The 27867-nt window shown below is 38.5% G+C and overlaps 1 protein-coding gene across 1 annotated transcript; it reads left to right on the top strand.

Moving 5' to 3' along the window:
- Positions 1-20214: 20214 nt before the first annotated feature.
- PCDH20 (protocadherin 20) lies at positions 20215-27000 on the top strand. Its single transcript, XM_036893817.2, has 2 exons — positions 20215-20463; positions 21495-27000. The coding sequence occupies exons 1-2, from the start codon at positions 20332-20334 to the stop codon at positions 24195-24197; spliced, it is 2835 nt and encodes a 944-aa protein (XP_036749712.2). The 5' UTR covers positions 20215-20331; the 3' UTR covers positions 24198-27000.
- Positions 27001-27867: the final 867 nt, after the last annotated feature.

The following is a 27867-nucleotide window of genomic DNA, read 5'->3' as shown; positions in this document are numbered from 1 at the left end:
AGAAAGCCACCAATCTCTAAGCACAAAGAAACAAACACATCAAACAAACAAAAAACCCAAACAGGTCCTTCAGTATCCTAAATTCTTTATTTCATTATTACATGTACTTTTTTTTAGCAGGTCCTTTCAACTGTGTAACACCATCTACCCCTGAAATCCCCTGGGCAATAAAATGTCTCTCTTTCCCCAGTAAGCATCTTTAGAATGAATTTAACACACCAGAGAGCACTTCTATTCATTCCCACAAGAAATTCAGCATCTTCTTCAAGATTTTATGATCCTTATATTATTTGTTATTGAGCAGGCAATAACAAGACAATATTCTGAAATCTAATGTGTGTTTTGTTTTTTTTATTTTCCCTGACTAGACTAAAGGTATGGAGAGGAACTTCTGCATTTCTAACTTTTGCAAAATGTATGTAAATTAGAATGCAGAAAACCTGAAATCCATCTGCTGTTTACTTAGGACACTAGCCAAAGAATGCATCCATGCTCACAGTTATTAAAATATTAAGTTTTCTCCATAGGCTGAGGAAAAAGAATATGTATAGCCCCAGGATATGGATAGAATATCCTGAATGTTTTGTTCTTCTTCATGACTAACAGCCTTAAAAAGTAACAGATATAGTGTGACATTTAAGAATCTGAAGAGGACAAGCAAATAAGATGCACTTCTTAAAAAAAATCAGGTAAGCCATGGCAGACATTGGGGCAGTCTCAGTTATTGCGGTTTGTTGTAAATATCATATATATATATATATATATATATATAATTTATGCATGTAATATTTACTGAGAACTTGCTCAATAACTGTCCTTACTTATGGATGTGTATTAGATGAGAGTAAAGCTATTATTTTTTAAAGAAGTACTGGTTTTTAATGCAATGGATATTTGGAATAAATGATTCCAAATCAGTCAAGAGCTTATAGTTTGGAAAAAAAAGTGGAGGTCATAAAATCACATCAAGTGTTAACAGATATTAAAAATAGTGAGGTTGTTAGGAGTTCTGGTTCTGGAGCCAGTGTGTCTGGATTTAAATTCCAATTCCACTATTTATCAGCTATTGGACCTGAGAATTATTTCAACAGAGAGTTTAAGTAGCTTGCCTAAGTGTTCCGATCTGATTCCCCTCTCCTTCTAGCACAGGAGAGGACTTTACTTCTGTCTCTTACAGATGGGGAAGAGAAGTGATGAAGCTCTGGCCAATGAACTATAGGCAGAAAAGTCATGTATACAGCTGGGCAGAGAGTATTATGAGTTCTCCATGTTTTCTTCTTCCTATTATAGTGACCCTGAAAGATGAGAGATGGGATGGAGGACTCAAAAGCAATGAAACCTCCATTAACCTGGTCCTTAAATAAGAGTACATAGAGACAACAATGGATATATAATATAAGCAAGAAATTAACCTTGGTTGTGTTAAGCTGCTGAAGGCTTGGAATTAATTTGTTACTGTAGCATAGACTTGCCTACAATGGCTAATAGAGTTACTGTGTCTCAGTTTTCTCATCTATAACTGGGATTACAACGATATCTAGTTACTTTTTATGGTTGTCAGCAAGCTTATACTGGAGCCAAAGATCAATACAGGTGTGTAATTTCTATTATTAGTAGTAGTATGCATACCCTCGCTTAACAGATTTTAAGTTCTAGAACATTCCACCTGTCATAAAGCCCAAATTTAACAGTGTGTTCACATTTCTTCAATACTTACTATCTCAAATTGATAAACAAAGTCTCAAATTATGCTTTAATGCAATATAGTTCTACTATAATAGATATTTGTCATTTGAAATATTTGCATGTTGACAGAAATATCCCAGTGGCTGACTTGCCAATGATACCTTCGAGTTTTAGAAACAATTCACTTGTATCAGCACTTGTTTTATTATACAGAAGGAAATGTTAGCAGGTAACTGGAAGAAGTGGGTAAGGATAGACAGAGACAATAGTGAAGTGTGGTAGACATTGGAGTACTGAAGATTACTGAAGGATTTTTCTGAAATACTTGAAGTATAGCTTCTTCCACCAACTTTGGAATGAAGACCACTTAATGCATCTACAACTCTAATAGTGAAATGAGGACTTTCTTTTTGTTTCAGAAATTTAAGCTGTTTACAGTCACATCTTTTGCTTAGTCTCCATGACATCACAGAAAGGTATTATTTCCTGTACTTGCAGATAAGAAAAATATACCATAGACCACAGGAAGAACAGGAGTCACTCCTTCCCCAAAGGCATTTCTCTTTGGGAAAAGCAATCCTGAGGTCTTCATTTCCACTCATTTGTTCATTTATTGCTTTCTCTCATATTTTAAACTAGAGTCAAAAATGAAAAGAACAGATTCTCAAAGCAAAAGAAAAGGAAACATTTTCTTTTGAGGTGCAAAATATTTTTACATTATTATCATTTTACTGAGTCCCATGTTAGAATTTATTGACCAAGGAAAGAAACAAATGGATTAGTATATCTGTGAGACTAATAGCCTCTGGATGATAGGAAGTCCATACAGCAGAGATGAAAGTGAAAATGTTTACAGTATCTTGAATTTGGAAAGAAGAAATTTCATATTTCTTCAATAAACAAACTAGCTATATTACATTTTAACTCTGGTAAGGAAAAGTAATTAAATAGTTATGTTCTATTAGAGAACTACTTAGCATATACTATAGTCAAACAACATTTATGTTAATACATTTCTTATATCCAATGAAAAATAAACAATAAATAAGTAGTGCTATGGCAAATGTTGCACAGACATTGTCTCCTACATCTATAAGTTTATCATCTATTTCACCAATAAAACTTAAAGGTATTTAGAAATATTTAATAATTAAAATCCAGACTCACTATTAATATATCCTGTTAGGTTCAAGATGGCAGCGTGAGAGGCAAGACAGAGAACTCCTCCCAAAACCACATATAGTATGAAAATATAGTTAATACAACTGATCCTAAAACAGCAACAGGAAAGAAGGCTGCACCAGACTGCATACACCTGGAGAACAGAGCAGACCTCACAAAACAGGGTAACATACCAAAGCCTTGATCTGGCAGAACCCAAGCCCTTCCCCCATCCCAGTTCACCAGCAGAAGGAAGAGAAAGGGAGCAGGGAGGGAGTGGAAGCCTAGGACTGCTGAACATGCAGCCCTGGAGATCTGCTTTGGAGCACAAACCTACATTGTGTGGTGCTCTGGAGGTTGGTGGAGTTGGGGAGCTGGGAGAGGCGGAGTGCTTGAGAGACTGAGATTCTGGCCATTTGTGGAGGATGAGGATCCACATCCAGCCTCTCTGGGACAAGGGAAAAGTGGGTGGTCTGAGAGGCTTCCTAGCAGCAAGAGGGCTGCTGAAGGGGCAGGGTTTGCTCGGAGCTTGCTGCGCAGGAGAAGGGATAGGTGGACAAAGTTGTCTCTGCGTGCTCTGCTGAGCAGGTTGAGAACTTTGAGGAGCTTCAGGCATTCCAACCCCCTGGCTGACTACTCAGCTTTGAGGCTCCCCAATGTGACATGCAGCCTGCTATGCCTTCCTCCTGGTCTGCCGGCACCAGCTCTCAACCGGCATTCACTGTGCTGAAGTCAGGCCAGCAAGAGGAAGACCCCACCTACAATAGCTAGAGATGCCAAGCACAGAGGCTTACACCTGTGTGCTCAGCCCACTGACACTGGAGACAGGCTCTGACACTGGAGACAGGCACTACAGTCAGAAGGCAGGAAACAGTTCTTCCTCCCATCAGGCACCAGCACCACTCCATGTGACCCCCAACATCAATCCAGGGGCTAAGCAGCTCCAGAGACTAGAGCTTCTGGCCACTAGTGGGCACCACACAGAAATATGAAATGTCAAAGGAACCTGGTTCAGACCAAAATCTCACAAACCCCAGAAAAAGGGCCAAATGAAACTGAACTCACCAATCTTCCTAAAAGAGTACAAAAGAAAAATCAGAAACATGCTCATGGAGGTACAGAAAAACATTCAAGAACTCAGGAAAGAATTTAAGATGGAGATTCAATCATTAAGAAATTCCCATATCTGAAATGAAAAATACAATGGAGGGATTTAAAAGCAGAGTAGATGAGTAGAAGAGATGGTAAATGGAATGGAAATTAGAGAAGAGGAATACAAAGAATCTGAGGTACAGAGAGAAAAAAGTATCTCTAAGAATAAAAGAATATGCAGAGACCTGTGTGACCAATCCAAACAGAACACTATTCTCATTATAGGGGTACCAAAAGAAGAACAGAGAAAAAAGGGAAAGTGTCATTGAGGAGGTAATTGCTGAAAATTTCCCCAATCTGGGGAAGGAGATAATCTCTCAGGCCATGGAGGTTCACAGATCTCCCAAAACAAGGGACCCAAGGAAGACAACATCAAGACACATAATAATTAAAGTGACAAAGATCAAGAATAAAGACAGACTTTTAAAAGCAGCTAGAGAGAGAAAAAAGATCACATACAAAGGAAAACCCATAAGGCTATCATCAGATTTCTCAACAGAAACCTTACAGTCCAGAATGCAGTGGCATGATGTATTTAATGCAATAAAAAAAAGGGCCTTGAACCAAGAATACTCTACCCAGAAAGGTTATCATTTAAATTTGAAGGAGGGATTAAATAATTTTCAGATAACTGAAAGGTGAAAGAATTTACCTCCCACAAACCAACCCCTACAGTGCATTTTGGAGGGACTGCTGTTGATGGAAGTATTCCTAAGGCTAAATAGATGTCAGCAGAGGAAATAAAAAGACAGCAAAGTAGAAAAATTAATTACTAAGCAGATGCAAAATCAAATCAATTACCCACAATGTCAATCAAGGGAAAGGCAAAGAGTAGAGAATATGATACCTAACATATGAAAGGGGGAGAAAGAAAAAGGAGGAAAAAAAAAAGAAACTTTAGGTTCTGTTTCTAATAGCATACTAAGTGGGTTAAATTAGACTGTTTAGATAGTAAGACAATGGCTCTTGAACCTTTGGTAACCACAAATCTAAATCCTGAAATGGCAATAAGCACATACCTATCAATAATCACCCTAAATGTAAATAGTCTCAATGCACAAATCAAAAGACATACAGACACTGAATGGATGAAAAAACAAGACCTGTCTATATACTGCCTACAAGAGACTCACTTCAAACCCAAAGACATACACAGACTGAAAGTAAAGGGATGAAAAAATATATTTCATGCAACCAATAGGGAGAAAAAACCAGGAGTTGCAGTATCAGACAAAATAGACTTCAAAACAAAGAAAGAAGAAAGTAACAAGAGACAAAGAAGGACATTACATAAGGATAAAGGGGTCAATCCAACAAGAGGATATACCTACTATAAATATCTATGCACCCAACATAGGAGCACCTACATATATGAAACAAATACTAACAGAATTAAAGGGAGAAACAGAATGCAATGCATTCATTTTAGGAGACCTCAACACACCACTCACTTCAAAGGACAGATCAACTAGACAGAAAATCAGTAAAGAGACAAAAGCACCGAACAACATATTAGAACAGATGGACCTAATGGACATCTACAGAACACTCCATCCAAAAGCAACAGGACACACATACTTCTCAAGTGCACATGGGACATTTTCAAGAATAGATCAAATATTAGGCCACAAAAAGAGCCTCACAAAATTCAAAAAGACTGAAATTGTGCCAACCAGCTTCTCAGATCACAAATGTATAAAACTAGAAAAAATTACACAAAGAAAACTAAAAAGCCTACAAACACATGGAAGCTTAAAAACATGCTCCTAAATAATCAATGGATTAATGACCAAATAAAAATAGAGATCAAGCAATATATGGAGACAAATGACAACAATAATTCAACACCACAAAATATGTGGGATGCAGCGAAGGCAGTGATTAGAGAGAAGTATATTGCAATACAGGCCTACCTCAGGAAAGAAGAATAATCCCAAATTAACAGTCTAAACTGACAATTAACAAAACTAGAAAAGGAAGAACAAATGAGGCCCAAAGTCAGTAGAAGGAGGGATATAATAAAGATTAGAGCAGAAATAAATAAAATTGAGAAGAATAAAATAATAGAAAGAATCAATGAAAGCAGAAGCTGGTTTTTGAGAAAATAAATAAAATAGATAAATTCCTAGCCAGACTTATCAAGAAAAAAAGAGAGTCTACTCACATAAATAGAATCAGAAATAAAAAATGAAAAATCACTACAGATGTCAGAAAAATACAAAGAATTCTGAGGGAATACTACGAAAAATGATATGGTAACAAACTGGATAACCTAGAAGAAATGGACAACTATCTAGAAAAATACAACCTTCTAAGGCTGACACAGGAAGAAACAGAAAATCTAAATAGACCAATCACCAGCAAGGAAATTGAACTGGTAATCAAAAAACTACCTAAGAATAAAACCCTGAACCAGATGGTTTCACTGCTGAATTTTACCAAACATTTAGTTAAGACCTAATTCCCATCCTCCTTAAAGTTTTCCAAAAAGTAGAAGAGGCAGGAATACTCCCAAACTCATTCTACAAGGCCAACATCACTCTACTACCAAAACCAGGCAAAGACACCACAAAAAAAAGAAAATTAGAGACCAATATCACTGATGAACATAGACGCAAAAGTACTCAACAAAATATCAGCAAATCAAATTCAAAAATACATAAAAAAGATTATCTATCATGATCAAGTGGGATTCATCCCAGGGACGCAAGGATGGTATAACATTCAAAAATCCATCAATATCATGCACCACATCAACAAAAAGAAAGAAAAAACACATGATCATCTCCATAGATGCTGAAAAAGAATTCAACAAAATTCAACATCCACTCATGACAAAAACTCTCAACAAAATGGATATAAAAGGCAAATACCTCAACATAATAAAGGTTATATATGACAAACCCACAGCCAACATCATACTTAACAGTGAGAAGTGGAAAGCTTTTCCTTTAAGATCAGGAAGAAGACAAGGAGGTCCACTCTCCCCACTTTTATTCAATATAGTACTGGATATCCTAGCCACGCAATCAGACAACAGAAAGAAATAAAAGGCATCCAGATTGGCAAGGAAGAAGTTAAAGTGTCCCTATTTGCAGATGACATGATATTGCACATAAAAAAACCTTTAAAAATCCACTCCAAAACTATTAGATCTAATATCTGAATTCAGCAAATTTGCGGAATACAAAATTAATGCACAGAAATCTGTTGCATTCCTATACACTAATGATGAACTAGCAGAAAGAGAAATCAGCAAAACAATTCTATTCACAATTGCATCTAAAAGAATAAAATACCTAGGAATAAATCTAACCAAGTAAGTGAAAGAACTATACTCCAAAAACTACAAGACACTAATGAGAGAAATTAAAGAAGATACAAATAAATGGAAACACATCCTGTGCTCTTGGATAGGAAGAATTAATACTGTCATAAAGGTCATCCTACATAAAGCATTCTACAGATTCAATGCAATCCCTATCAAAATACCAGCAGCATTCTTGAACAAACTAGACCAAATAGTTCTAAAATTCACATGGAACCATGGAAGACCCGAATAGCCAAAGCAATCCTGAGACGGAAGAATAAAGCCGGGGGGATTTACGCTCCCTGACTTCAAGCTCTACTACAAAGTCACAGTAATCAAGACAATTTGGTACTGGCACAAGAACAGACCCATAGGTTACTGGAACAGCCTAGAGAGCCCAGATATAAACCCAAGCATATATAGTCAATTACTATATGATAAAAGAGCCATAGACATACAATGGGGAAATGACAGCCTCTTCAACAGCTTGTATTGGCAAAACTGGACAGCTACATGCAAGAGAATGAAACTGGATTATTTTCTAACCCCATACACAAATGTAAACTCAAAATGGATCAAAGACCTGAATTTAAGTCATGAAACAATACAAATCTTAGAAGAAAATGTAGGCAAAAATCTCTTGAATATAAACATGAGCAACTTTTTCCTGAACACATCTCCTCAGGTAAGGGAAACAAAATAAAAAATGAACAAATGGGACTACATCATGCTAAAAAGCTTCTGTAAAGCAAAGGACACTATCAGCAGAATGATACAGCATCCAACAGTATGGGAGAATATATTTGTAAATGAGATATCTGACAAGGGGTTGTCATCTAAAATATATAAAGAACCCACATGCCTCAACACACAAAAAGCAAATAACCCTATTAAAAATGGGCAGAGAATATGAACAGACAATTCTCCAAAGGAAAAATTCAGATGGCCAACAGGCACATGAAAAGATGCTCCACATTGTTAATTATCAGGGAATTGCAAATTAAAACCACAATGAGATATTACCTCACACCAGTTAGGATAGCCAACATAGAAAAAAATAGGAACAACAAATGCTGGTGGGGATGCAGAGAAAGGGGAACTCTCCTACACTGCTTGTGGGAATGTAAACTAGTTCAACCACTGTGGAAAGCAATATGGAGGTTCCTAAAAAAAAAATAAAAATAGAAATACAATTTGCCCCAGGAATTTGACTCCTAGGAATTTACCCAAAAAATGCAGTTTCCCAGTCTCAAAAAAAACATATGCACCCCTATGTGTTTATCGCAGCACTATTTACAATAGCCAAGAAATGGAAGCAACCTAAGTGTCCATCAGTAGATGAATGGATAAAGAAGATGTGGTACATATACACAATGGAGTACTATTCAGCCATAAGAAGAAAACAAATCCTACCATTTGCAACAACATGAATGGAGCTAGAGGGTATTACACTCAGTCAAGTAGGCCAGGCGGAGAAAGACAAGTACCAAATGATTTCACTCATCTTTGGAGCATAAGTAAGAGCCAAGCAAAAACTGAACGAACAAAACAGTAGCAGACTCACAGAACTCAAGAATGGACTAACAGTTACCAAAGGTAAAGGGACTGGGGAGGGTGTATAGGAAAGGAGGGAGAAGGGGAATAAGGGACATTATGATTAGCACACATAATGTAGCAGGTGGGGGGCACGGGGAAGGCAGTATAGCACAGAGAAGACAAGTAGTGATTCTATAGCATCTTACTAGGCTGATGGACAGTGACTGTAATGGGGTATGTGGTGGGTACTTGATAATGGGGGGAATCTAGTAACCACAATGTTGCTCATGCAATTGTATATTAATGACACCAAATAATAATAATAATAGTAAAAATCCAAGAGATGAGTACTTTCAGCCATTAAAAATCATTGATTGAACATCAACTATTTGCCCAGTCTGCATTAATCATTATGTATAAGGAGCTTGTTATTTAGTTGGAGCAAAACAAGTCAAGATAGAGCAAATAATTAAGAAGTTTATCAAATATTTGAAAGAAAAAATGGCATTCCTATCCCTACTGTATAAGGAACTGTACAAATAAGAAAACCTATCAATTCCCTCCAAAAATGGAAAACAAAAGAAGTTCCTATTTTCTAAAATTATTACTATTCCAATAAAACAATCATAAATGCTACTTGGGACTATCATACTGGAAATAAAAAATATGTTATCTAGTAGTGATACCAATGCAGATAAACGAGTACCCACATACTCTGCAAGCATTACTACAAACTATTAAAAAATTATTGACATTTATGAAAACATATCAGAAAACATTAAATTTCTGCATCTCATGTAAAACACATACACAGTGTTTAATAATAGAGTAAGTAATCATGAATATTTACAAAGATGTGGGAAAGGCAGCTTCATTAAAGATATTTACATGAAATACTGAAATAAGTAAAATGTTTATATCCATATGGCAAACCCACATAAGTATATTTTCTTCTGTCCAAAATGATACAGAAGAATATGTAAAGATATGCAAAATAATCGTGACTTATCACAAAATATAAATGAAATGATTTGAAACATCTTGGAGTTCAATAAAATAGGAATGAAAATTGATGTGGATAAAGGTATAGAAAAAGTGGAAAGGACTAAGTCACATATCCTGGACTGTGAAGAATAAACATGCTTGGAAAAAGCTAAGCAGACAATACAGGAATTTCTCATTGAAGAGATATGTATTAGCAAAGGTACGGAAATAGCAATAATTACATAATGTGTTGGAAATAAAAAGAACCACGGTCTAATTTGAGTGAAAATGAATGATGGACAGGAGAAAGGACGGAGAGAGTAGAACTAATATTTTCACAGCTAGCATTTACTGAACCTTACTCGTGTCAAGAACTGTGGTATACACTTTAAATTCATTCTCTTAAATACTTACCCTAGTAGGTAAATGTTACCAATCCTGTTTTACAAGAAGGTACAGAGAGTGCTGGGTGCCGGTTTTGGAAGCACACGGCCTCATCTCCTGTCTCAGCACCACCGTCCTGTCTGACGTAGGCATGTTACAGAGCCTCACTGTTGGACCACTATGAAGATTGAGTAATTTAATATGGGCAATGCTCTTATGATAGTGCGTGGAAATGGTTAAGTGCTGAAAATTTTAAGCTATTTTTATTAAATGGGAACATTGAGTCTTCAAAATTCTAAGTGAAGCTCAGGGTAACACCACTAGTACCTTGCAGAATGGAGAACTGAAACCAGGTCTGTCCAAACACACAGCCTAGGCTCATAAGCACAATGCTATCTCGGTCCATACCCACAGGCTGTGGTGAAATGCTCTCCCTCCCATACCTTGACAATAAGGAAAACTTCCCTCTACCCTGATTTGATACACAGAGCAGAAGCATGACAGAGCTCTTCAATGAAAGAGAATGGTTCCCACACACTAGGCTTTTTCATACCCTGAGAAAAGTACCTGTTTTTAAAGAAAGCATGTGTTCATCAGCAGAGAGACAAACAAGCTTTGGAAAAAAAAAAAAAAAAGGAGCATCATAAAAGAAGCATGCATGGAAGCCCTGAGCAGTGAAGAGGGAATCAAAGCCAAATGGCTCTGGGTATCCCATTTCCATTGGCTCAGCCTGCTGTGAATAAACACTAGATTCATTTTACATTGGTTCATTATAAAATGCTTCTCCTAGTTCTTCTTTTGCTTCCACTTAGATCTGCCTTCAGAATAAATGCACAGAAGTATGAAAGTCTTTGTAACAGTTATATTTTCACTGTACATTGATTTTCTGTACCAATCTTGTAAAACGGTTAATTTAACCTGGCCTTACATTTCATTATCTAAACCACAGTATTTTCAGAGTGTCTTAAAGCCCTGAGACAACAGGCTAAAACAGATTGTCCTGGGGAAATTGAGACATATAGTCAGGTTAGATTAATATAAGTTAACCCTACCTAGTATTTAAAAATACTCTTACCTACCCCCTTTCCCAAAACTATATTTTTCAGCTGTGTGACTGTATAGCCTAGTACAGTCCAGAAAAGAGTGCCTGAATTAAGGTTAATACTTGGAAGTCTTTAAATTATGGCTGTGTGATCTTGAACAGCTTACATAGTGCTTTAAGCTGTAATTTCCCTGTTTTTAAACTGGAAATAACAATTCCTATCTAATAGACTATTGTGAGAATTTATAGTCAATGAACACTTAAATATATAGACACACATACATATGTTTGAGTGTGTGTATGTATGTCTTAGTTCAGTGAGTGCTCAAAAACTCAGTTATTATTTTCTCACCACTCCAGTTCAATCCTCTGAGGTCTTTTGAGGGGCAGGCAGCTGAATTCCAGGCATGGTGCTCCATACTGCTAAGTGATTCTTCAAGCTTCTAATCTCCTATGTTGTGGAAACAATCAGCCATCTTTGTATTATCACTGTGAAAACAAAACTATGCACCTCAGTTCTGCCCTCCTCTAACAGATGGCAATAGTTAGCTATTGGATGAATAATATTTATGGACTACCTTTAGGTAGTTAATATGTTTATATGTATGGGCATTTCTGTTTCATGCTAGAAGCATTGTATATTTTAGGTGATTTGACCTAGAACAGGCCATTTTAAATAAGAAGGAGCAAGTATCCTAGGGGGAATACTTAAAAGCATCACCTAGGAGAAAGGTATTTTCAACTTCTCATGACTTCTAGTGACAGGAAAAGTTGTGGATGTGTAGAATTTGAGGACTTTAGGGGTGGCACTGGGAAGACTCAGTATAGCAACGGCTGACTAGAAGTATAATAAAGTGCTCCCCTGTGAAGGATTAGAAGACAACAGAAGAGGCCTTTGGAGGAAAATGTAGTTAAAAGGTGATAAGAGAAAATCCAGCGAAGGCGAGACAAGAGACATTAAGTACAAAACACATTTGAGTGTAGTGTTACAGAGTCAGGGAAAGTGGACTATAAACACACAATAGCAACAGTAAGTTAGCACTTCCCAGATGTTTCTACCATTCTTTAGTGTCTGGTAACTTCTAAGGAATATTTGTTTACTTCCCAAAATCTATTGGAGAGAAAATACAGTGGCAACTCAAGACTGCTAATATTTTTTTATTAATAGCAATAAGTGGAAACCTGTCCTTTTGCCAAAAAAAGGGCACTGTTGCTTTGATTATGGTAATAAAGATTAACTGCAGGCTATGCAGACAGCCTTCAGCAGTGGTGGTGCCCATTCAAAGGATCCCTGCAACCCAGAAGAGCTTCTCTTACAGACGATAGGGATATGCAGAGATGCACCTGGAATCAATCTTGGTCCACAAATCCCACAGAAAGGCTGAAATAGTCATACTCACAGCTAGCGAGGATATCTGAGGTTTCTCCACTTTACGACTATTGCGTTGTGTGTAAAATTCCTTTTATAATCATTACTGAATAGTTTAACAAGCTCTGGCAGGACTCTAATAGATACAGCATTTTTTTAAGAAGCGGTATTGGAAAATGAAAGTGGCAGTAAGTGTGTTTTAATGCTTTTTTTCCTCAAGAAAGCACACTGTATAATTTTACATTTAGAATTTTTAAAAATTGCTTCTACAGAGAATGTAGGTCTAATGGTACATTCAAGGAAATTTTAATCCTTTTCATTTAGAGAAAAATACCATTAAAAAGGTTTGTCTCCCACATAAATCTCTCAATCTCCTTTTCCTTTCTAGCTTTCTTTCCTCCCTTTCTCAACGCGAGTGTAAAATTGCAGTCTAAATTCTGGGTAATGACAAATATTAGTCTAGTAATGTTCATCCTATCTACATTTGTTTGACTTATTTTAAATTCTAAAAGAAAATACGAATATTTTAAATGAAGTTGTACAGTAATATAATTTTGTCACTAAAAGCCCATTATTATGAATATTTTATCACATAATTTCAAAGCATTAGTGAAAATTCATTTACAAAATCCACTCCCTTTTCTTGATAATCCAAAGAAGGAAAGAAAAAATGTTACTTCATAAATACGACATTTTTATTTAAGTTCTTTATTCAATTTTGTCAGAAGTGTGGTATTCTTTTAGTGGTTCTCAGATTCTATGCATTATTTATAATATGCACATATTCAACATATGTGCTTACTTCTGTGAATATTAGGATATCCCCAATATGCAAAACAAAGATACACCAACATTAAGATAAACTACCTCATGTTGTCTGTGTTCCATACTAACTTGGCCACTTCTCCACTATGAGACCTCAGGCAAACCTACCCTCTGATAGTCTCAGTTTCCTGTGCTGTCTCATCTTTAAATGTGGTCATCATTAATTTACAGGGTCCTTGTGAAAATTAGAGATAATATGTGGCAAAAGTTAGGTGCCCATTAAGTGGCAACTGTTAGCAGTAAATGAAACTGAGATAACAACATCTACCCTCTTCCCAAAAAGATATCCAGAAAGAAGCAGCTAGTGTCTGTGGCTCTACTAAGTGCATGACAGTGTTGACTTATGTCCCTGACAAAGCTTCTTATGGACCCCACAATGCTAGTTCAGTGCTTTTATATGCCACACACACCGAGATCAGAATAGTCACGCAGTTTTTAACAATCTCGCCTTAAAGTCAAAGAATCAGATAAAAAGGGATTTCAGAAAGCCAGGCGAAAGATCTGTTGATCCATGTAAAAACATTTCCTCAGAATGAATTTTCATTAAGCTTTTCCAAACCTAACAGTTCAATTTGTGAGAGTGAAGAATAGGTATCTGAAGGATACATGGCACAGGATCAACACCCTAAAGTGAAATTTAAAATGATTTCTCTCCTTCAATGGATTTGTTTTGCCCCTGATCTAATTTCTATGCTAATTTATAGGGTTAGGATTGCTTTAGTCTCTCCAAGGCCCATACCTTGCCCTTATTTCAAGTCTCCCAGGACTGACTCCAGGTAGTAAGGCATGTATATCATCAATAAACTACATTCAGTTAACTGCTCATTATTCAGCAACCGCTGGTCCACTCTGTGGATTTTCCATGCCCTTCATGCCACCTCCTCCTCAATACTACTCCCTTTCTTTTGATGATTTCACTGCTCATTATCACCTCTACCAGGAGTGGGAAAGAAGAATGTGAAATTTAAATGAGTTGAAAATGACTTTCAAATTTATTTTAAGAATCAAGGAGAAAAAGTTGAAAATGGGAGCTAAAATAAGCCTGGGGTTTTCTGATGACTTCACCCAGCTATACTTATCCTTGTTAGAGTGATGCTAATTAAGTTCTGAAAATAAAAGGACTGTTCTAACCTATCAGATCCCTTCCTCTTGGAATATATGGGGAAAGAGGAGAAATGTGAAATCTATTTACACAAAGCTTTCTAAAACAACAAGAAGGTACTAGTTAGGGTTGATTAATGTGTACAGAAGTCACACAGTACAGTGATAAATGTTTTAAAATACAAGTTTGTATTATAGTAAGTAGCTTATTTGCATACAAGTTGGGTAAATGTACATTTATTTACTAAAGTAACTATCCAGTTCTTTCAGCGAAAGAACCAATATGCTAATTTTCTATTAGCCTCACAATTAATTTCTCAGTTGTGTAGGGAAAATGCAGTGGACTTTGTAAAAATGGTTGAGTGATATCCTTGAGAAATAATTTGCCCAAGTTATGGTCAAAACCCCTTATCTAAGGTTTTGCTTTCTGTTTTAGTTACCAAGGATCAGCCAGGTCTGGAAGTGGAGGATCCACCTTCTGACAAAGAATGAGAAGATCAGTAGGTCAAGAGCAGCCTAATACCTTGTCTACATTACTCACCTCACGTCATCTCAGCAGGTAGGCCCTGCATCACCTCACACCACAAGAAGAGTACAGAAAGTAAGGTATTTTGAGAGAGAGAGAGACCACACAACTTTTATTACAGTACATTGATATAATTTTCTGTTATTTGTTATTATTAATCTCTCACTGTGCCAAATTTACAAATCAAACTATCAAAGGTATGTATGTGTAGGAAAAAACTATATATGCAGGATTCAGTACTACCCATGATTTCAGGAACCCACTTGGGGGTCTTTGCAAGTAACCCTTGAGAATAAAGGGGACTATTGTAGTTCTATTACTTAAAAATATTTGCACATTTGAAAAGAATACACATAATATAATTATAATAAAAATAAAATATAATAAAAGATATAATGACATAAAATAAAGTAACCAACTGGTGCTTATTGTGATGTTTAAAATCAAGGCTTTTGGAAAAGAATAAATGGTTAAAAAAAAAGAAAAAGGCTGTTATTTTTCTTAGTTATCCTCTAATACCAGAGACAATCCTGAGACCACAATCTACTATCATTCAAGTAACTCAAGTCTTCTGAGGATTTGATTTAACTTGGGTCAGTTCTTTCACTGTCAAATAATATATGAAATGAGGGCTTAGCTAAGTGATTTGTAAAATTACTTAGAACTCTGAAATACTTTCAAGTATACACAGAAATATACACACACAATATATTTTAAGTATACAAGTTGTGAGAAGATCTAAGGCAGCCAAACACAGAGACGTTTGTATCTATGTGTGTATATATTTAGGAAATAGTAATCGGCTAAAGAAGTTTTTAATTCAAAAAGGCATCTTATAGAAGTGACTAGTGGTTACCAAGGGGGTGGGTTTGGGGCAGTGGAGGAGGGGGAGGAGATAAATGGGCACCATAATTCTCAATCACCATATAAGTTGGTCACAGGGATGGTAGTACAGCAGGGAGAACATAGTCAATAATTCTGTACCATCTTTCTTGTTGATAGATAGTAACCGCACTAGAGGGGATGAGGGTTTAATAACATGGCTAACTGCTGAACCACTGTGTTGTATATTTGAAACTAATATAAGATTGTATATCAACGATACCACAATTTTAAAAAAGCATCATATAGCCCATTTATGTCTACAGTAATGTTTTTCTTATTGGAGGTGAGTGATAAATTTTTGTTGACTTAAAATATATTTAAATTTAAGTAGGCCTAGTGCCACCCATTTAGGTGAGAAGGGTGTACCAGAGTAGAAAGATCATGGCTTTGGAGGCCACAGATTAGAGAGGCCAGTTTCCACAGACATTGACAAACATGTAATTTATGGCTGTAAAGCTGATATAATACCTACCTTATAAAACTGCTATGAGGACTAAGTAAACCAGTGAAGCACCTAGCAGCATGTTCAAGACACACCTGACATTCAATAAATGGTCAATTTTATTTTTTCTCATATATTGTATTGGTTTTATATGAGTGATCATCCCTCAACCCTGATTATTTGATCAGAAAAAGAATATATATACATATTTATTTATAAATACATATTTATAATTTATATATTCATGAAATAACATAATCTTTAAAACTACATCACAACCTATATTTGTTCTACTTACATTTACATATATACATATATAACATAGACACACACATATATATTCTAAGTCATCTAAAGAGACTGCTAATTTGATATATTAACAAACAGAAAATGCAATTGTCTTAAAATAAGGTCATATGGTAAATTTATATTTATTTACAATCTTGAATTAACCAGAAAATTTACAGGATTTGGTTCAAAATAGGTTTAAATATCTGGGTATATATTAACTACAAGAAATTTTGTGGATACCATACTGTTATTAAAATATTTTAAATAGTACAGTCAGAATTAATTGAAAAACATAAGTAAAAGCTACTTGGAAAACACAGTACTTGAAAGAATTTAAAAGCTTTAGGGTATGGTTGCTAAATGTACAAAGTTTGAAGATGGTTTCCTGATAGACACTTAAAACCATGTTCACAACTTTATAAACAGATAAAACTGGAAGGAGAGAAGAAAATGAAAATTATTATTAACCTTCAGTAATGTAATGCAGTAAACAATGATCAAATTAACCTGTGTATCATCATGCAGTGTCTGTTAATGACTTATTAGGTAAGCCATGTCAAGCATATATGTGCATGTAGGGTGTGTTGGTGTTCTTATAGAAAACTGAAACAGAGTTGTGTGATGACTTGTCTAAAGTCACACAATAACACAGCAACAACTCAGAGAACAGAATCCAAATCCCCTGGCTTGGTTCAATGTACCATCTATTGTACCAAGTTGTTTTCCTTGTCTATAGAAAAAATAGGCTTGGGAGGCATATAATCTACCTATTCTTTTAGATCAATTTTTACAAAACACCTGGGAAGCAGGCCCAGAGCAATTGAGACATCTGAGAAGTTCATAAGTATTATTTTCAAGGGACTAATAGCACAGAAACTCTCTAAGTCATCTTTAGAAAGAAATATGTGACACCAGATGGTAAGTCACAGGGCTGCTATCATAAGGAACAGGCATTTGGGAATGCTTTCACAGTGCCCAAAAAGAAGGTACAGGAGAAAAAAGAAGAGTATTTCTTTTTAGGTCCAATTACAGTGTAAATCAGCATGAAGCTTCTACTTAGATCCTCAAAGAGGAACGATAATAACAGGTAGCATAGTTAAAAGTCTGAAATATTACATCTAAGGTATTACTCCAAAGGTCTCCCTTTGCATCAATGTCTCCCAGTCCTGACAATCAATCACCACAGTAACTTTAAGCAAAGGGGGTTACTATTATTGTCATTCCAAACATTATCTCCAGAATGTTTAATTTCTGTGTTTCAATTTATAGTTCATATGGTTGTTCTTTTTAGAAGCACTCTGGAAAAATTATTGCTGAACGTATAGATTTAATCTAGGTTTAATCTCTTGCCAAGCTAATGAAACGGAGAAGTAAGAACACTCTTACAGAGAGCAGCTGGATCATATGGCCAGAAGACAAGATTCTGCTGGGACAGGGGACTGGGACACCTGAAAATGTGCATCTGTGCCAAAAGCATCCACAACCAAGGAGTGAAAGAAAGAACTTAGGAGTCCAAGGAAAATTAAAGACAGTTGAGAAAATAATGACAAAGAGATGTCACTTAAATTGGATTGTCTTCATGAATGAAAGCTCCTGTGTAGTGTCCTTGTACACAAAGGACAAAGTAAGGAAAGAGATCTCTATATTTTCACCAAAATGAAAGGTGAGTGATCTTAACCTGCTGGAGAGAACATGAGGTGTGAGGGAGGATATACCATCTACCACTGTTGCTCTCTGTATTGATGCAGAGGTAATTCAGATTATGGGTCCAGCCTGCAGGTACTCGGAAGGCTGACATGCTGCCTGATTCTGGCCGTTTCTCCAGACATCCAGAAGCTGTGAGTATTGTGTAAAGACATAAATTAAACACATTTCAGAAGCAGGTTGGTACTGATTTTTGGAGTAGCATAAGTGTGAACAATAGACCCTGAAACAAATATTTACTAATTACAGTAAAAGTTCAACTGTAGGGCAGAATCAGCAACTGAAAAAGCAAAGAGAGGCAAATCATACTTCCCCGACTGGGTTCTGTTTACCAACTGCATTATGGTCTTATACCCATGTGTGTGTGTTCGTTTGTGTGTTTGCCACTTCATCAGCATTCCAATTTCACTCTAAAGAGCTGAAAAGAGCTAATTTTATAAGGCATATTCATTATATGCCAGATTTGTATTATAGGAATTTTGTGAACTTCATGTATAGCTGCATTTGTGCAAAAAGCTATCACACACACCAGGTGTTTTGATGTAGTGTGTTGTCAATATTTAGGACTCTGTGTTTCTAGGATTAGTGGAGATGAGGAGAAAAAAACGAAGGATCAGAAGCAAACAGGTCATTCAAGCAATTTAGATTCTAGTTAGTACAGCAGAAAAAAATTAAAGTGGTTCCTATGGAAAGCAGAGGGATGCCAGACCTTTCTCTGACCCAAAAGAAAGACTTTTCTGTTCTAGGCTCAGTCACTATTCAGCGGGGAGGGTTTTATGTTCAGGGCAGCATGCGGGGTATCTGGAAACCCAGTGCTGAGGAGAATTGTCTACTCAGGGAAAGGCCAATGCTCATTTCCATTACTTACATGGCACCCTACAGATCAAAAAGTGTTTCAGACTTAATGCACTGCAGCCTCTCACAGCCCAATTTTGTAAATGAGGATACAGGTCCACGGCCCTGTGCTGTCACAGCCAAAGGGGCTATCCAAGCACTTGGCACCATATCCCTCCAGGATTCAATTCTTTTGACCACCTTCCCAATAAACATTCCAAGGAAAAAATAATGATTTGAAAATTAACCAGTATTTTTATCTTAGGCTTCATGAATGCCCTCCCCCACCCCACCCCAACCCCCCCAAAAATCTTGAAAGCAGAAACCACTTGCCTTACTGAAAAATGTCACTTTCCCCCTGGCACTTTCCCTTGGCCGGAAGCCAGGCTGACTCTAAAGTGAGGCCCCAAGGCGGACACCCAGGGACCCTGGCTCCTGCAACTAGGAGACTTAGCCGAAGCTCTGCCAACACCAACAGTGAAGTTTCAAGATGAGAGCACGTGGAAACCTCCACCGAATTCATATATTTGCTTTTCCGGGTTCAGACTGACTTGCACAGAGTTTGAGATTCCTTCCCTCCTCAGAGAAAAGGGGATTTTTTCTTCTCTGTGCAAACATCGCAGGATCCAACCAAGTCTCCGGAAGAACTGGTGGCAAAGCAGGCTTTTGGGGATCGCGACTGTGATTGCTCTGGCGCGCAGACATCCTCCCTCTCTCTATTCAGATATTTATTTAATCTAATTCTACCTTTAACGCTCGTAACCTGTGGACTTGGGTTCCGACCGGTGCGGCGAGGAGGGAGGCTGGTGGGCACGCGCTCCGGTGCCCGAGCGGGTGGCGCCTCATCGCAGTCTTCAGAGACAAGTCCCCCATTCCCGCTGCTCCGGCGGGGTCTGCGGGGTCTGCACTAACCCGCGCCCGGGGCAGGAAACCACGGCCAAACCCTTCGGCCCCCTCGCCTTTCAGCCCCCCTTCAGCTCCCCTCAATTGCCGAGCCAGTGACTATTGGCTGAAGTTCCCCAGCGATTTGCATGAACAGAGAGGGAGTGTCTTCTGCCGCCCGCCCGTCAGGAGCGCGCTGACTGCAGCCTCCCCGGGAATGCGCGGCCGAGGGAGTGCGCGCGGCTCGCGGGCCCTGGCAGGGAGCTGGCGCCCGGCGACCTGGCACCCGCGCCTGGATATGGGGCAACTAGGTAGTCCCAGGAGCAGCACCAGCCACAGAAACCTGCCGGTAAGGGTCGGCTCCGGGAGCCCCGTGGCCCGGACAAGTTGCAGTACTGGGAGGCAGTTGCCAATCCTAGACGGTTTTTCTAACCTTTTACCTTACCCAAACTTCACGGGAAGGCTGGAGGGAGGGAAGGGACTTCGGAATAATGTGTCTTCCTGGGCGCAAGGAACAGGCAAGTCCTCGGGTCGCGAGAGGAAGTTTCTGAAGCAGAAATGTAGGCAGACGTGTGTTGGTGGGGGGTGGGCTCGATCCGCGCTGGAGACGGGGGCTTGGAGATTGCTTCCGGCTGCCGGCATCTGGCTAGGACTGTCTACTGCGATTGACAAATTGCTTTTGCAGAATCATTTTCCGCGTTTACTTCTTTTCTCCAGGGGAGGAGGATTAATGGGGGCTTGATAAAAGGGGTGGAGATCCAGATCCTATCGACTTGATTTTATATGCTTGCTAAAATGAAAATCACTTCTTCTGACCCGAAGTGTTTATTTAATAGGGTTTAAGTGCCCCGAAAGGGAAGTGTTACTGTTTTTATTTTTATTATAGGTAGTTATTCTTAGTGTTGTTATTGGTCTCCAAATAAGGGATGCAACACATTCCGCGATCCGAGGCCCGTTAGCGGTAGAAGTGAGAAGTGAACTGGTAACCTGCCCACCTCCGAGTCCTCTCCGTACCGCCCTCCCCACTCTCCGTCACCTGCCGGTGGCTTCGCGGTGGCGTTGCGCAGGCCCTGGGTTGGTCCTCTCCCGTCTGGCCCGGGTTCCCAGGGCTGCTGCACGGCGTGGGTTCCCAGTGCTAACCGAATGGGGGTGGTGACGGGGAGCGGGAGGGTAGAAAGTGAGCAGGAAAACCAAGTTTTGGAAACGGTGTTGTCCCATAGCTCTCTCCTTTGCAGCACGTTTCCTCATCACCCACTCTAACTAGACAGTTTGCCTCCGGGAACCCGGATGCCGGCAGCCAGGACTCAGGGGCACCGATTTTTTACTCCAACCTCTGTGTTTCCACGTGTAACAAGCCTCCTCCCCTCCCCCTACTTTCAGCATCTGTTTCTATTTTTCCTCTTCGTGGGACCGTTCAACTGCCTCGCGAGTTACAGCCGGGCCACCGAGCTTCTGTACAGCCTGAACGAGGGCCTGCCCGAGGGGGTGCTCATCGGCAGCCTGGCGGAGGACCTGCGGCTGGTGCCCCGGGGCGCGGGGGGGCAGGACCAGCAGGTGCAGCCGCCGCAGCGCACCGGCGCCGACCGGAGCCTCCCTCTCTCCTTCAGCTTGGCTTCTCGGGGACTGAGTGGCCAGTACGTGACCCTAGACAACCGCTCCGGGGAGCTGCACACTTCTGCTCAGGAGATCGACCGGGAGGCCCTGTGTCTTGAAGGAGGTGGCGGGGCTGCCTCCTCCCCCTCTTCTGACTCTTGTCTTTTGCTTCTGGATGTATTGGTCCTGCCTCAGGAATACTTTAGGTTTGTGAAGGTGAAAATCGCTATCCGGGACATCAATGACAATGCCCCACGGTTCCCAGTTTCCCAAATCTCGGTTTGGGTCCCAGAAAATGCACCTGTAAACACCCGGCTGGCCATAGAGCATCCTGCCATGGACCCAGATGTAGGCACCAATGGGGTGCAGACCTACCGCTTACTGGACTACCACCGTATGTTCACCCTGGACGTGGAGGAGAATGAGAATGGGGAGCGCACCCCCTACCTCATTGTCATGGGACTGCTGGACAGGGAGACCCAGGACCAGTATGTAAGCATCATCATAGCTGAAGATGGTGGTTCTCCACCACTGTTGGGCAGTGCCACCCTCACCATTGGCATAAGTGACATTAATGACAACTGCCCTCTCTTCACAGACTCACAGATCAATGTCACTGTGTATGGGAATGCTACAGTAGGCACACCAATTGCAGCTGTTCAGGCTATGGACAGAGACTTGGGAACCAATGCCCAGATCACCTACTCTTACAGCCAGAAAGTTCCACAAGCATCCAAGGATTTATTCCATCTGGATGAAACCACAGGAATTATTAAACTGTTCAGTAAGATTGGGGGAAGTGTTCTGCAAACGCACAAGCTCACCATCCTTGCTAACGGGCCAGGCTGCATCCCTGCTGTGATCACTGCCCTGGTGACCATCATCAAAGTCATTTTCAGGCCACCTGAAATTGTCCCTCGTTATATAGCAAATGAGATGGATGATATTGTTTACCTGAAAGAACTGGAACCTGTTAACACCCCAATTGCATTCTTCACCATAAGAGATCCAGAAGGTAAATACAAGGTGAACTGCTACCTGGATGGTGAAGGACCATTTAGGTTGTCACCCTACAAACCATACAATAATGAATATTTGCTAGAAACCACAAAACCTATGGACTATGAGCTACAACAGTTCTACGAAGTAGCTGTGGTGGCCTGGAACTCTGAGGGATTTCATGTCAGAAAAACTATTAAAGTGCAACTTTTAGATGACAATGATAATGCTCCTATTTTCCTTCAACCCTTGATAGAACTGAGCATTGAAGAAAACAACACACCCAATGCCTTTCTGACTAAGCTGCATGCTACAGATGCTGACAGTGGAGAGAGAGGCCAAGTTTCATACTTTCTAGGACCTGAGGCTCCATCATATTTCTCCTTAGACAGCGCCACAGGAATTCTGACAGTTTCTACTCAGCTTGATCGAGAAGAGAAAGAAAAGTACAGGTACACAGTTAGAGCTATTGACTCTGGGAAGCCACCTAGAGAATCAGTAGCCACTGTAGCTCTCACAGTGTTGGATAAAAATGACAACAGCCCTAGGTTTATTAACAAGGACTTCAGTTTTTTTGTGCCAGAAAACTTTCCAGGATATGGTGAAATTGGAGTAATTAGTGTAACAGACGCTGATGCTGGGCGAAATGGATGGGTTGCCCTCTCAGTGGTGAACCAGAGTGATATTTTTGTCATAGACACAGGCAAGGGCATGTTGAGAGCTAAAGTGTCTTTGGACAGAGAGCAGCAAAGTTCCTACACTCTGTGGGTCGAAGCTGTTGATGGGGGCGAGCCTGCCCTCTCCTCTACTGCAAAAATCACAATTCTCCTTCTAGATATCAATGACAACCCTCCTCTTGTTTTATTTCCTCAGTCTAACATGTCTTACCTGCTCGTACTACCCTCTACTCTCCCTGGCTCCCCCGTTACAGAGGTCTATGCGGTTGACAGAGACACGGGCATGAACGCTGTCATAGTTTACAGCATCATAGGCAGGAGAGGTCCTAGGCCCGAGTCCTTCAGGATTGACCCTCACACCGGCAACATAACTTTGGAAGAGACATTACTGCGGACAGATTACGGTCTTCATCGCTTACTGGTGAAAGTGAGTGATCACGGTTACCCGGAACCTCTCCACTCCACCGTCATGGTGAACCTCTTCGTCAATGACACTGTCAGTAATGAGAGCTACATTGAGAGTCTCTTAAGAAAAGAACCAGAAATTAATATAGAGGAGAAGGAACCCCAGATCTCAATAGAACCGACCCACAGGAAAGCTGAGTCTGTGTCCTGCGTGCCCACCTTGGTAGCTCTGTCTGTAGTAAGCTTGGGGTCTATCACACTCGTGACAGGGATGGGCATTTACATCTGTTTAAGGAGAGATAAAAAGCACCACAGGGAAGACGAAAATTTGGAAGTGCAAATTCCTCTAAAAGGAAAAATTGACTTGCATATGAGAGAGAGGAAACCAATGGATATTTCTAATATTTGATATTTCCTTGTAGAATAACACAGAGATATTTTCATTGACTTTGGGGAGTCTTCACCACCTAAACAAGAGTGTGTAGATGGCAGTTCCAATGAAGGAAGACTAATTTATAACTTGTACTATATTGTAAATACTGTTTTCAGGTTTTTAAATTCCAAATCAGAGGTTATAAAATGTGTACAGAATTTTTTAAATGAAAATTAGTACTAACAGTTCAAGAACTGTTATAAAAAAAAAAAATTGGACATGATCTGCAGCTTTCATACATCAAGCAGATGATTGATAGAACCTGGGAGTAAGGTAAGAAAATGGTACATTGCATTTTTTGTCTAAAAAGTCCTTTTTAACCACAAGAGGGCATCAGCTGCTCCTTTGCAAGGAACTGTTTTGAGGTATTGTACATGACAGTTGTTGTACATGAAATTAATGAAAGAGTATATTTTAAATATACTGTTTTTAACATTTAACAAATAAGAAAATTGAAGTTTATTTCATCCCACTTAAATGTATGATAGGAAGGAAAGGCATTTGCAAACAGAGTGTTTATTACCTCACAAGTACATCAGGTTTGAAAGAGAAGGCATTATAAAGAAGCGCAATTTCTTTTCAGCAAGGATAAAACCATTGCCATGTGTTAAGGATGTGACCTGTTGAAGAGCATTTCATTTTCTATGTACTTAAATTGCTTTCTTTTCTTTACCACTGCACTTGCTGTTATTACAGGGAAAAATAAATATATTCTTCCTTACAGAAAATGTAACTAGAAATTGTGTCCAAGAAAAACAACCCAGAAGCAAAGAAATGTTTCAATCCTTAGTTGCTTCCTAGGTGTTCATGACATTTTGGTGCTTTCACAACTTGTCAGGGGGACTTTATACTTGGTTATAGAGTTAATTTTTATATGCTTAAAACATCCACCACAAAAGAAAATAAAAATCATATTACAATGGAAATGTTCTAGAAGCTACTGTACACCACTGGTTGATTTAGTTGGGCCTTTTATATGAAAGTTATACTTATCTTCTTGTTGTTGTGTAGATTTGTTGGCTACCGTTTCTGGCTTCCTTTCTGTGGCTTTGGATTAAGTCCAGGAGTTTATTTGTAAGCCCAGCAGCAGATTTCTTTGATAATTTAGCCTTGATTGAATCCTTTGCAATGAAGCAAGCTGGTTCATCAGTGATTGAGCACTTTCACTCTTTGTGTGAGCTGGAAATTTTAGTTTATATAAGTTAGAGCAAAATTCTCTGTGTAAAAAAATGAATGTAAGTGTTAGCTTAAACTGGGTCATTCTCCTTTTTGGCATTTTGTGTCCGTACTGTACCAAAAGTGTTTATATGTCTGCAAATTAAAGGTATATATTTTCATAATTTCTTTCTCATTTTTACCATTTTGTATTTGAACATGAGCTTGTTCTTCTACTGAAGTGCCTGTTATTGGCATTCATTGGCTTCCAGAGGTGAATGTGGGTAAAGTGTAAATATTCTGTTATGCTAAAGTTTATATTAAACTAATTCATTGCTCAATTAAACATTGGGTAAATTATTAAGTATGTGTGTAGTTATAGACATATATATGATAGAGTATGCCTACAGGTTTGATAGATCATATGAAAATTTATACCCATGCCTGTGTACATGCAAATCAGTTTATTATTGATTTAGTATCAATTATAGACATTCATCTTAGTACATACTTAGAACAAGGTCTCTGTTAGCTGTGTGACAATAGCTTTCAATACATTTTAAAATAAAAATATATTGTGAGACAAAAGATAATTCAATGCAAACACCCAGGACCTTTTGAATCCGTATTAACTCATTTCCCTTGTTTTCTTCAGTTTGACAATTTGAATAAAGTATTAAGCATATGAGGCAGTAGCGTTTGTTACCAAAAGAAAATATATATTTTTTCAAACTTCCTTTTGTATGAGAGGCACCTGAGCTAGGAAACTAAGATCATTTAACCCCTAAAACTTTTCATTCATAATTGATGTATAGCAATGAAGGAGATGATGGTCTCCACCAGTCATTTTTATATCGTATTTCTCTTTTGTAAGGCAGGAACTACATATGAAACAAGTAGCACCATTAATTTAAAAAATTCTCCATGGATGCAATGATTTAACCATCAGTATCAATAACATGATATTCCATTCACTTTTATAGTTGAGGATTCATGTGTTTCGGGGTATGGACTTCATCTCTAGCATGAGAAATGCCTGTAACATCAATAAAAAGACATATTTCTGAGTAACTTCTTGTGCCAGGATTTCCTTTATAAAAACATCTCGTTCACATTAAAAACATTTATAACAGGAAAAGTTAAAGTAAATTAAGCTCAAAGATAAAAGCCCCTTTTTACTAACACCTTGTGCTAGAACAGTTGCCAAAATGTATGCTAATCATGTCAATGTTGTTAGTTGAGATGGCAAAAAAATAAATGTTCCATTCATTAAAAGCCCTAATATCCATTTAACAGTTTGAGAACCAGTGAGTCCTCTATGCCCAATTTAATGAAGAAGAGATTACTCTGATCTTCGCGCTGCCAAATCCATTCTTATGCCACAGAGAAAATTGTTCATTAATTTGGACTGGGAAATTTAAGACCAACATAGCAATTTCAGCTATAGGGGAAAGAACAATTTACATTATTTGGCCCTTTGTAGTAGATTCCCTGACTCTATTTTAAAAAAAAAAGTTTTCTTGGCAGATATGTTTCTATCAGTGGTAGTTAAAAAGAAAAAGAAAAAAATAAATGCTTCTTTAAAATAATTTTGTAGTATTTATTAAAAATAAAATTCAAATTCTTTGTGTTTTTTGGGTGCTGTGCATGTGTTTTTATGTAAACACCAGTCATGATTTTGCTATAAAATAACATCACTGAAGCAATATTAGGGATGGTGTATGAAGTTGACTTGTTTGCAGTTAAGATCTCTCATAAGGATTCTAATTTGTGCTCCCAGAAAATATCTCAGTTGACAATGATTAATTCAGGAATTATGCAATCCTCCCCTGAGTCTATGGTATTCAGTTTCCAATCTCTCCTTAGTGAGGTGGGGACTCTGTGGGGTCCTGACCTTTGGCAGATGATGGAGAATGTAACCAAAGGACAGTGCTGAGCCTATGATGGTCTTCTATTCCGTCAGGCAGCCTCAGCTCCCAGAAGCCAGGCACATAGACACCTAAACATTTTCTTCCCTCTAAGGTGGATTTTCTCACCACAAGAAAGCAGTCAGTTGCTCCAAAATACCATTTTTCTGTTTGATGCAATCTCTGCCTAGCAATGTGCCTTTACACTGTGAGTTGTAAATAAGCATTTTTGAAAGGAAGAGAAGCAGCAGTCATACAAATGGACTCAAAGCAGAAAAAAGTCAACCAATTTAAAAAAAGGTGAGTCCTCAGCAAAAAGACCCACCATAATGTTTCTTCTAGTTCCTTCTAGTTCTGATAAAATCTTATTTATTTTTAAGGCGATATAGACATACATATAGTCTATAATCATTTTTTAAATATCAGTCATTATATAATTGTTCTTAAAATGGTAGCATTTTTTCCCTGATAAACTTTTAAACTGGAAATGTATTCCTTTAAGGGTAGAAAACAAAATCGGTGAGCTTTAAAACATAACCCTCTCATGTCAAGAAGAATACTGTGATGATTAAAAAAAAAAAAGT

This window comes from Manis pentadactyla, chromosome 17 (assembly GCF_030020395.1).
Source record: "Manis pentadactyla isolate mManPen7 chromosome 17, mManPen7.hap1, whole genome shotgun sequence".
Taxonomy (NCBI): domain Eukaryota; kingdom Metazoa; phylum Chordata; class Mammalia; order Pholidota; family Manidae; genus Manis; species Manis pentadactyla.
Note: the sequence above shows the minus strand (reverse complement) of the source record. Positions and strands in the feature narration are given on the sequence as shown.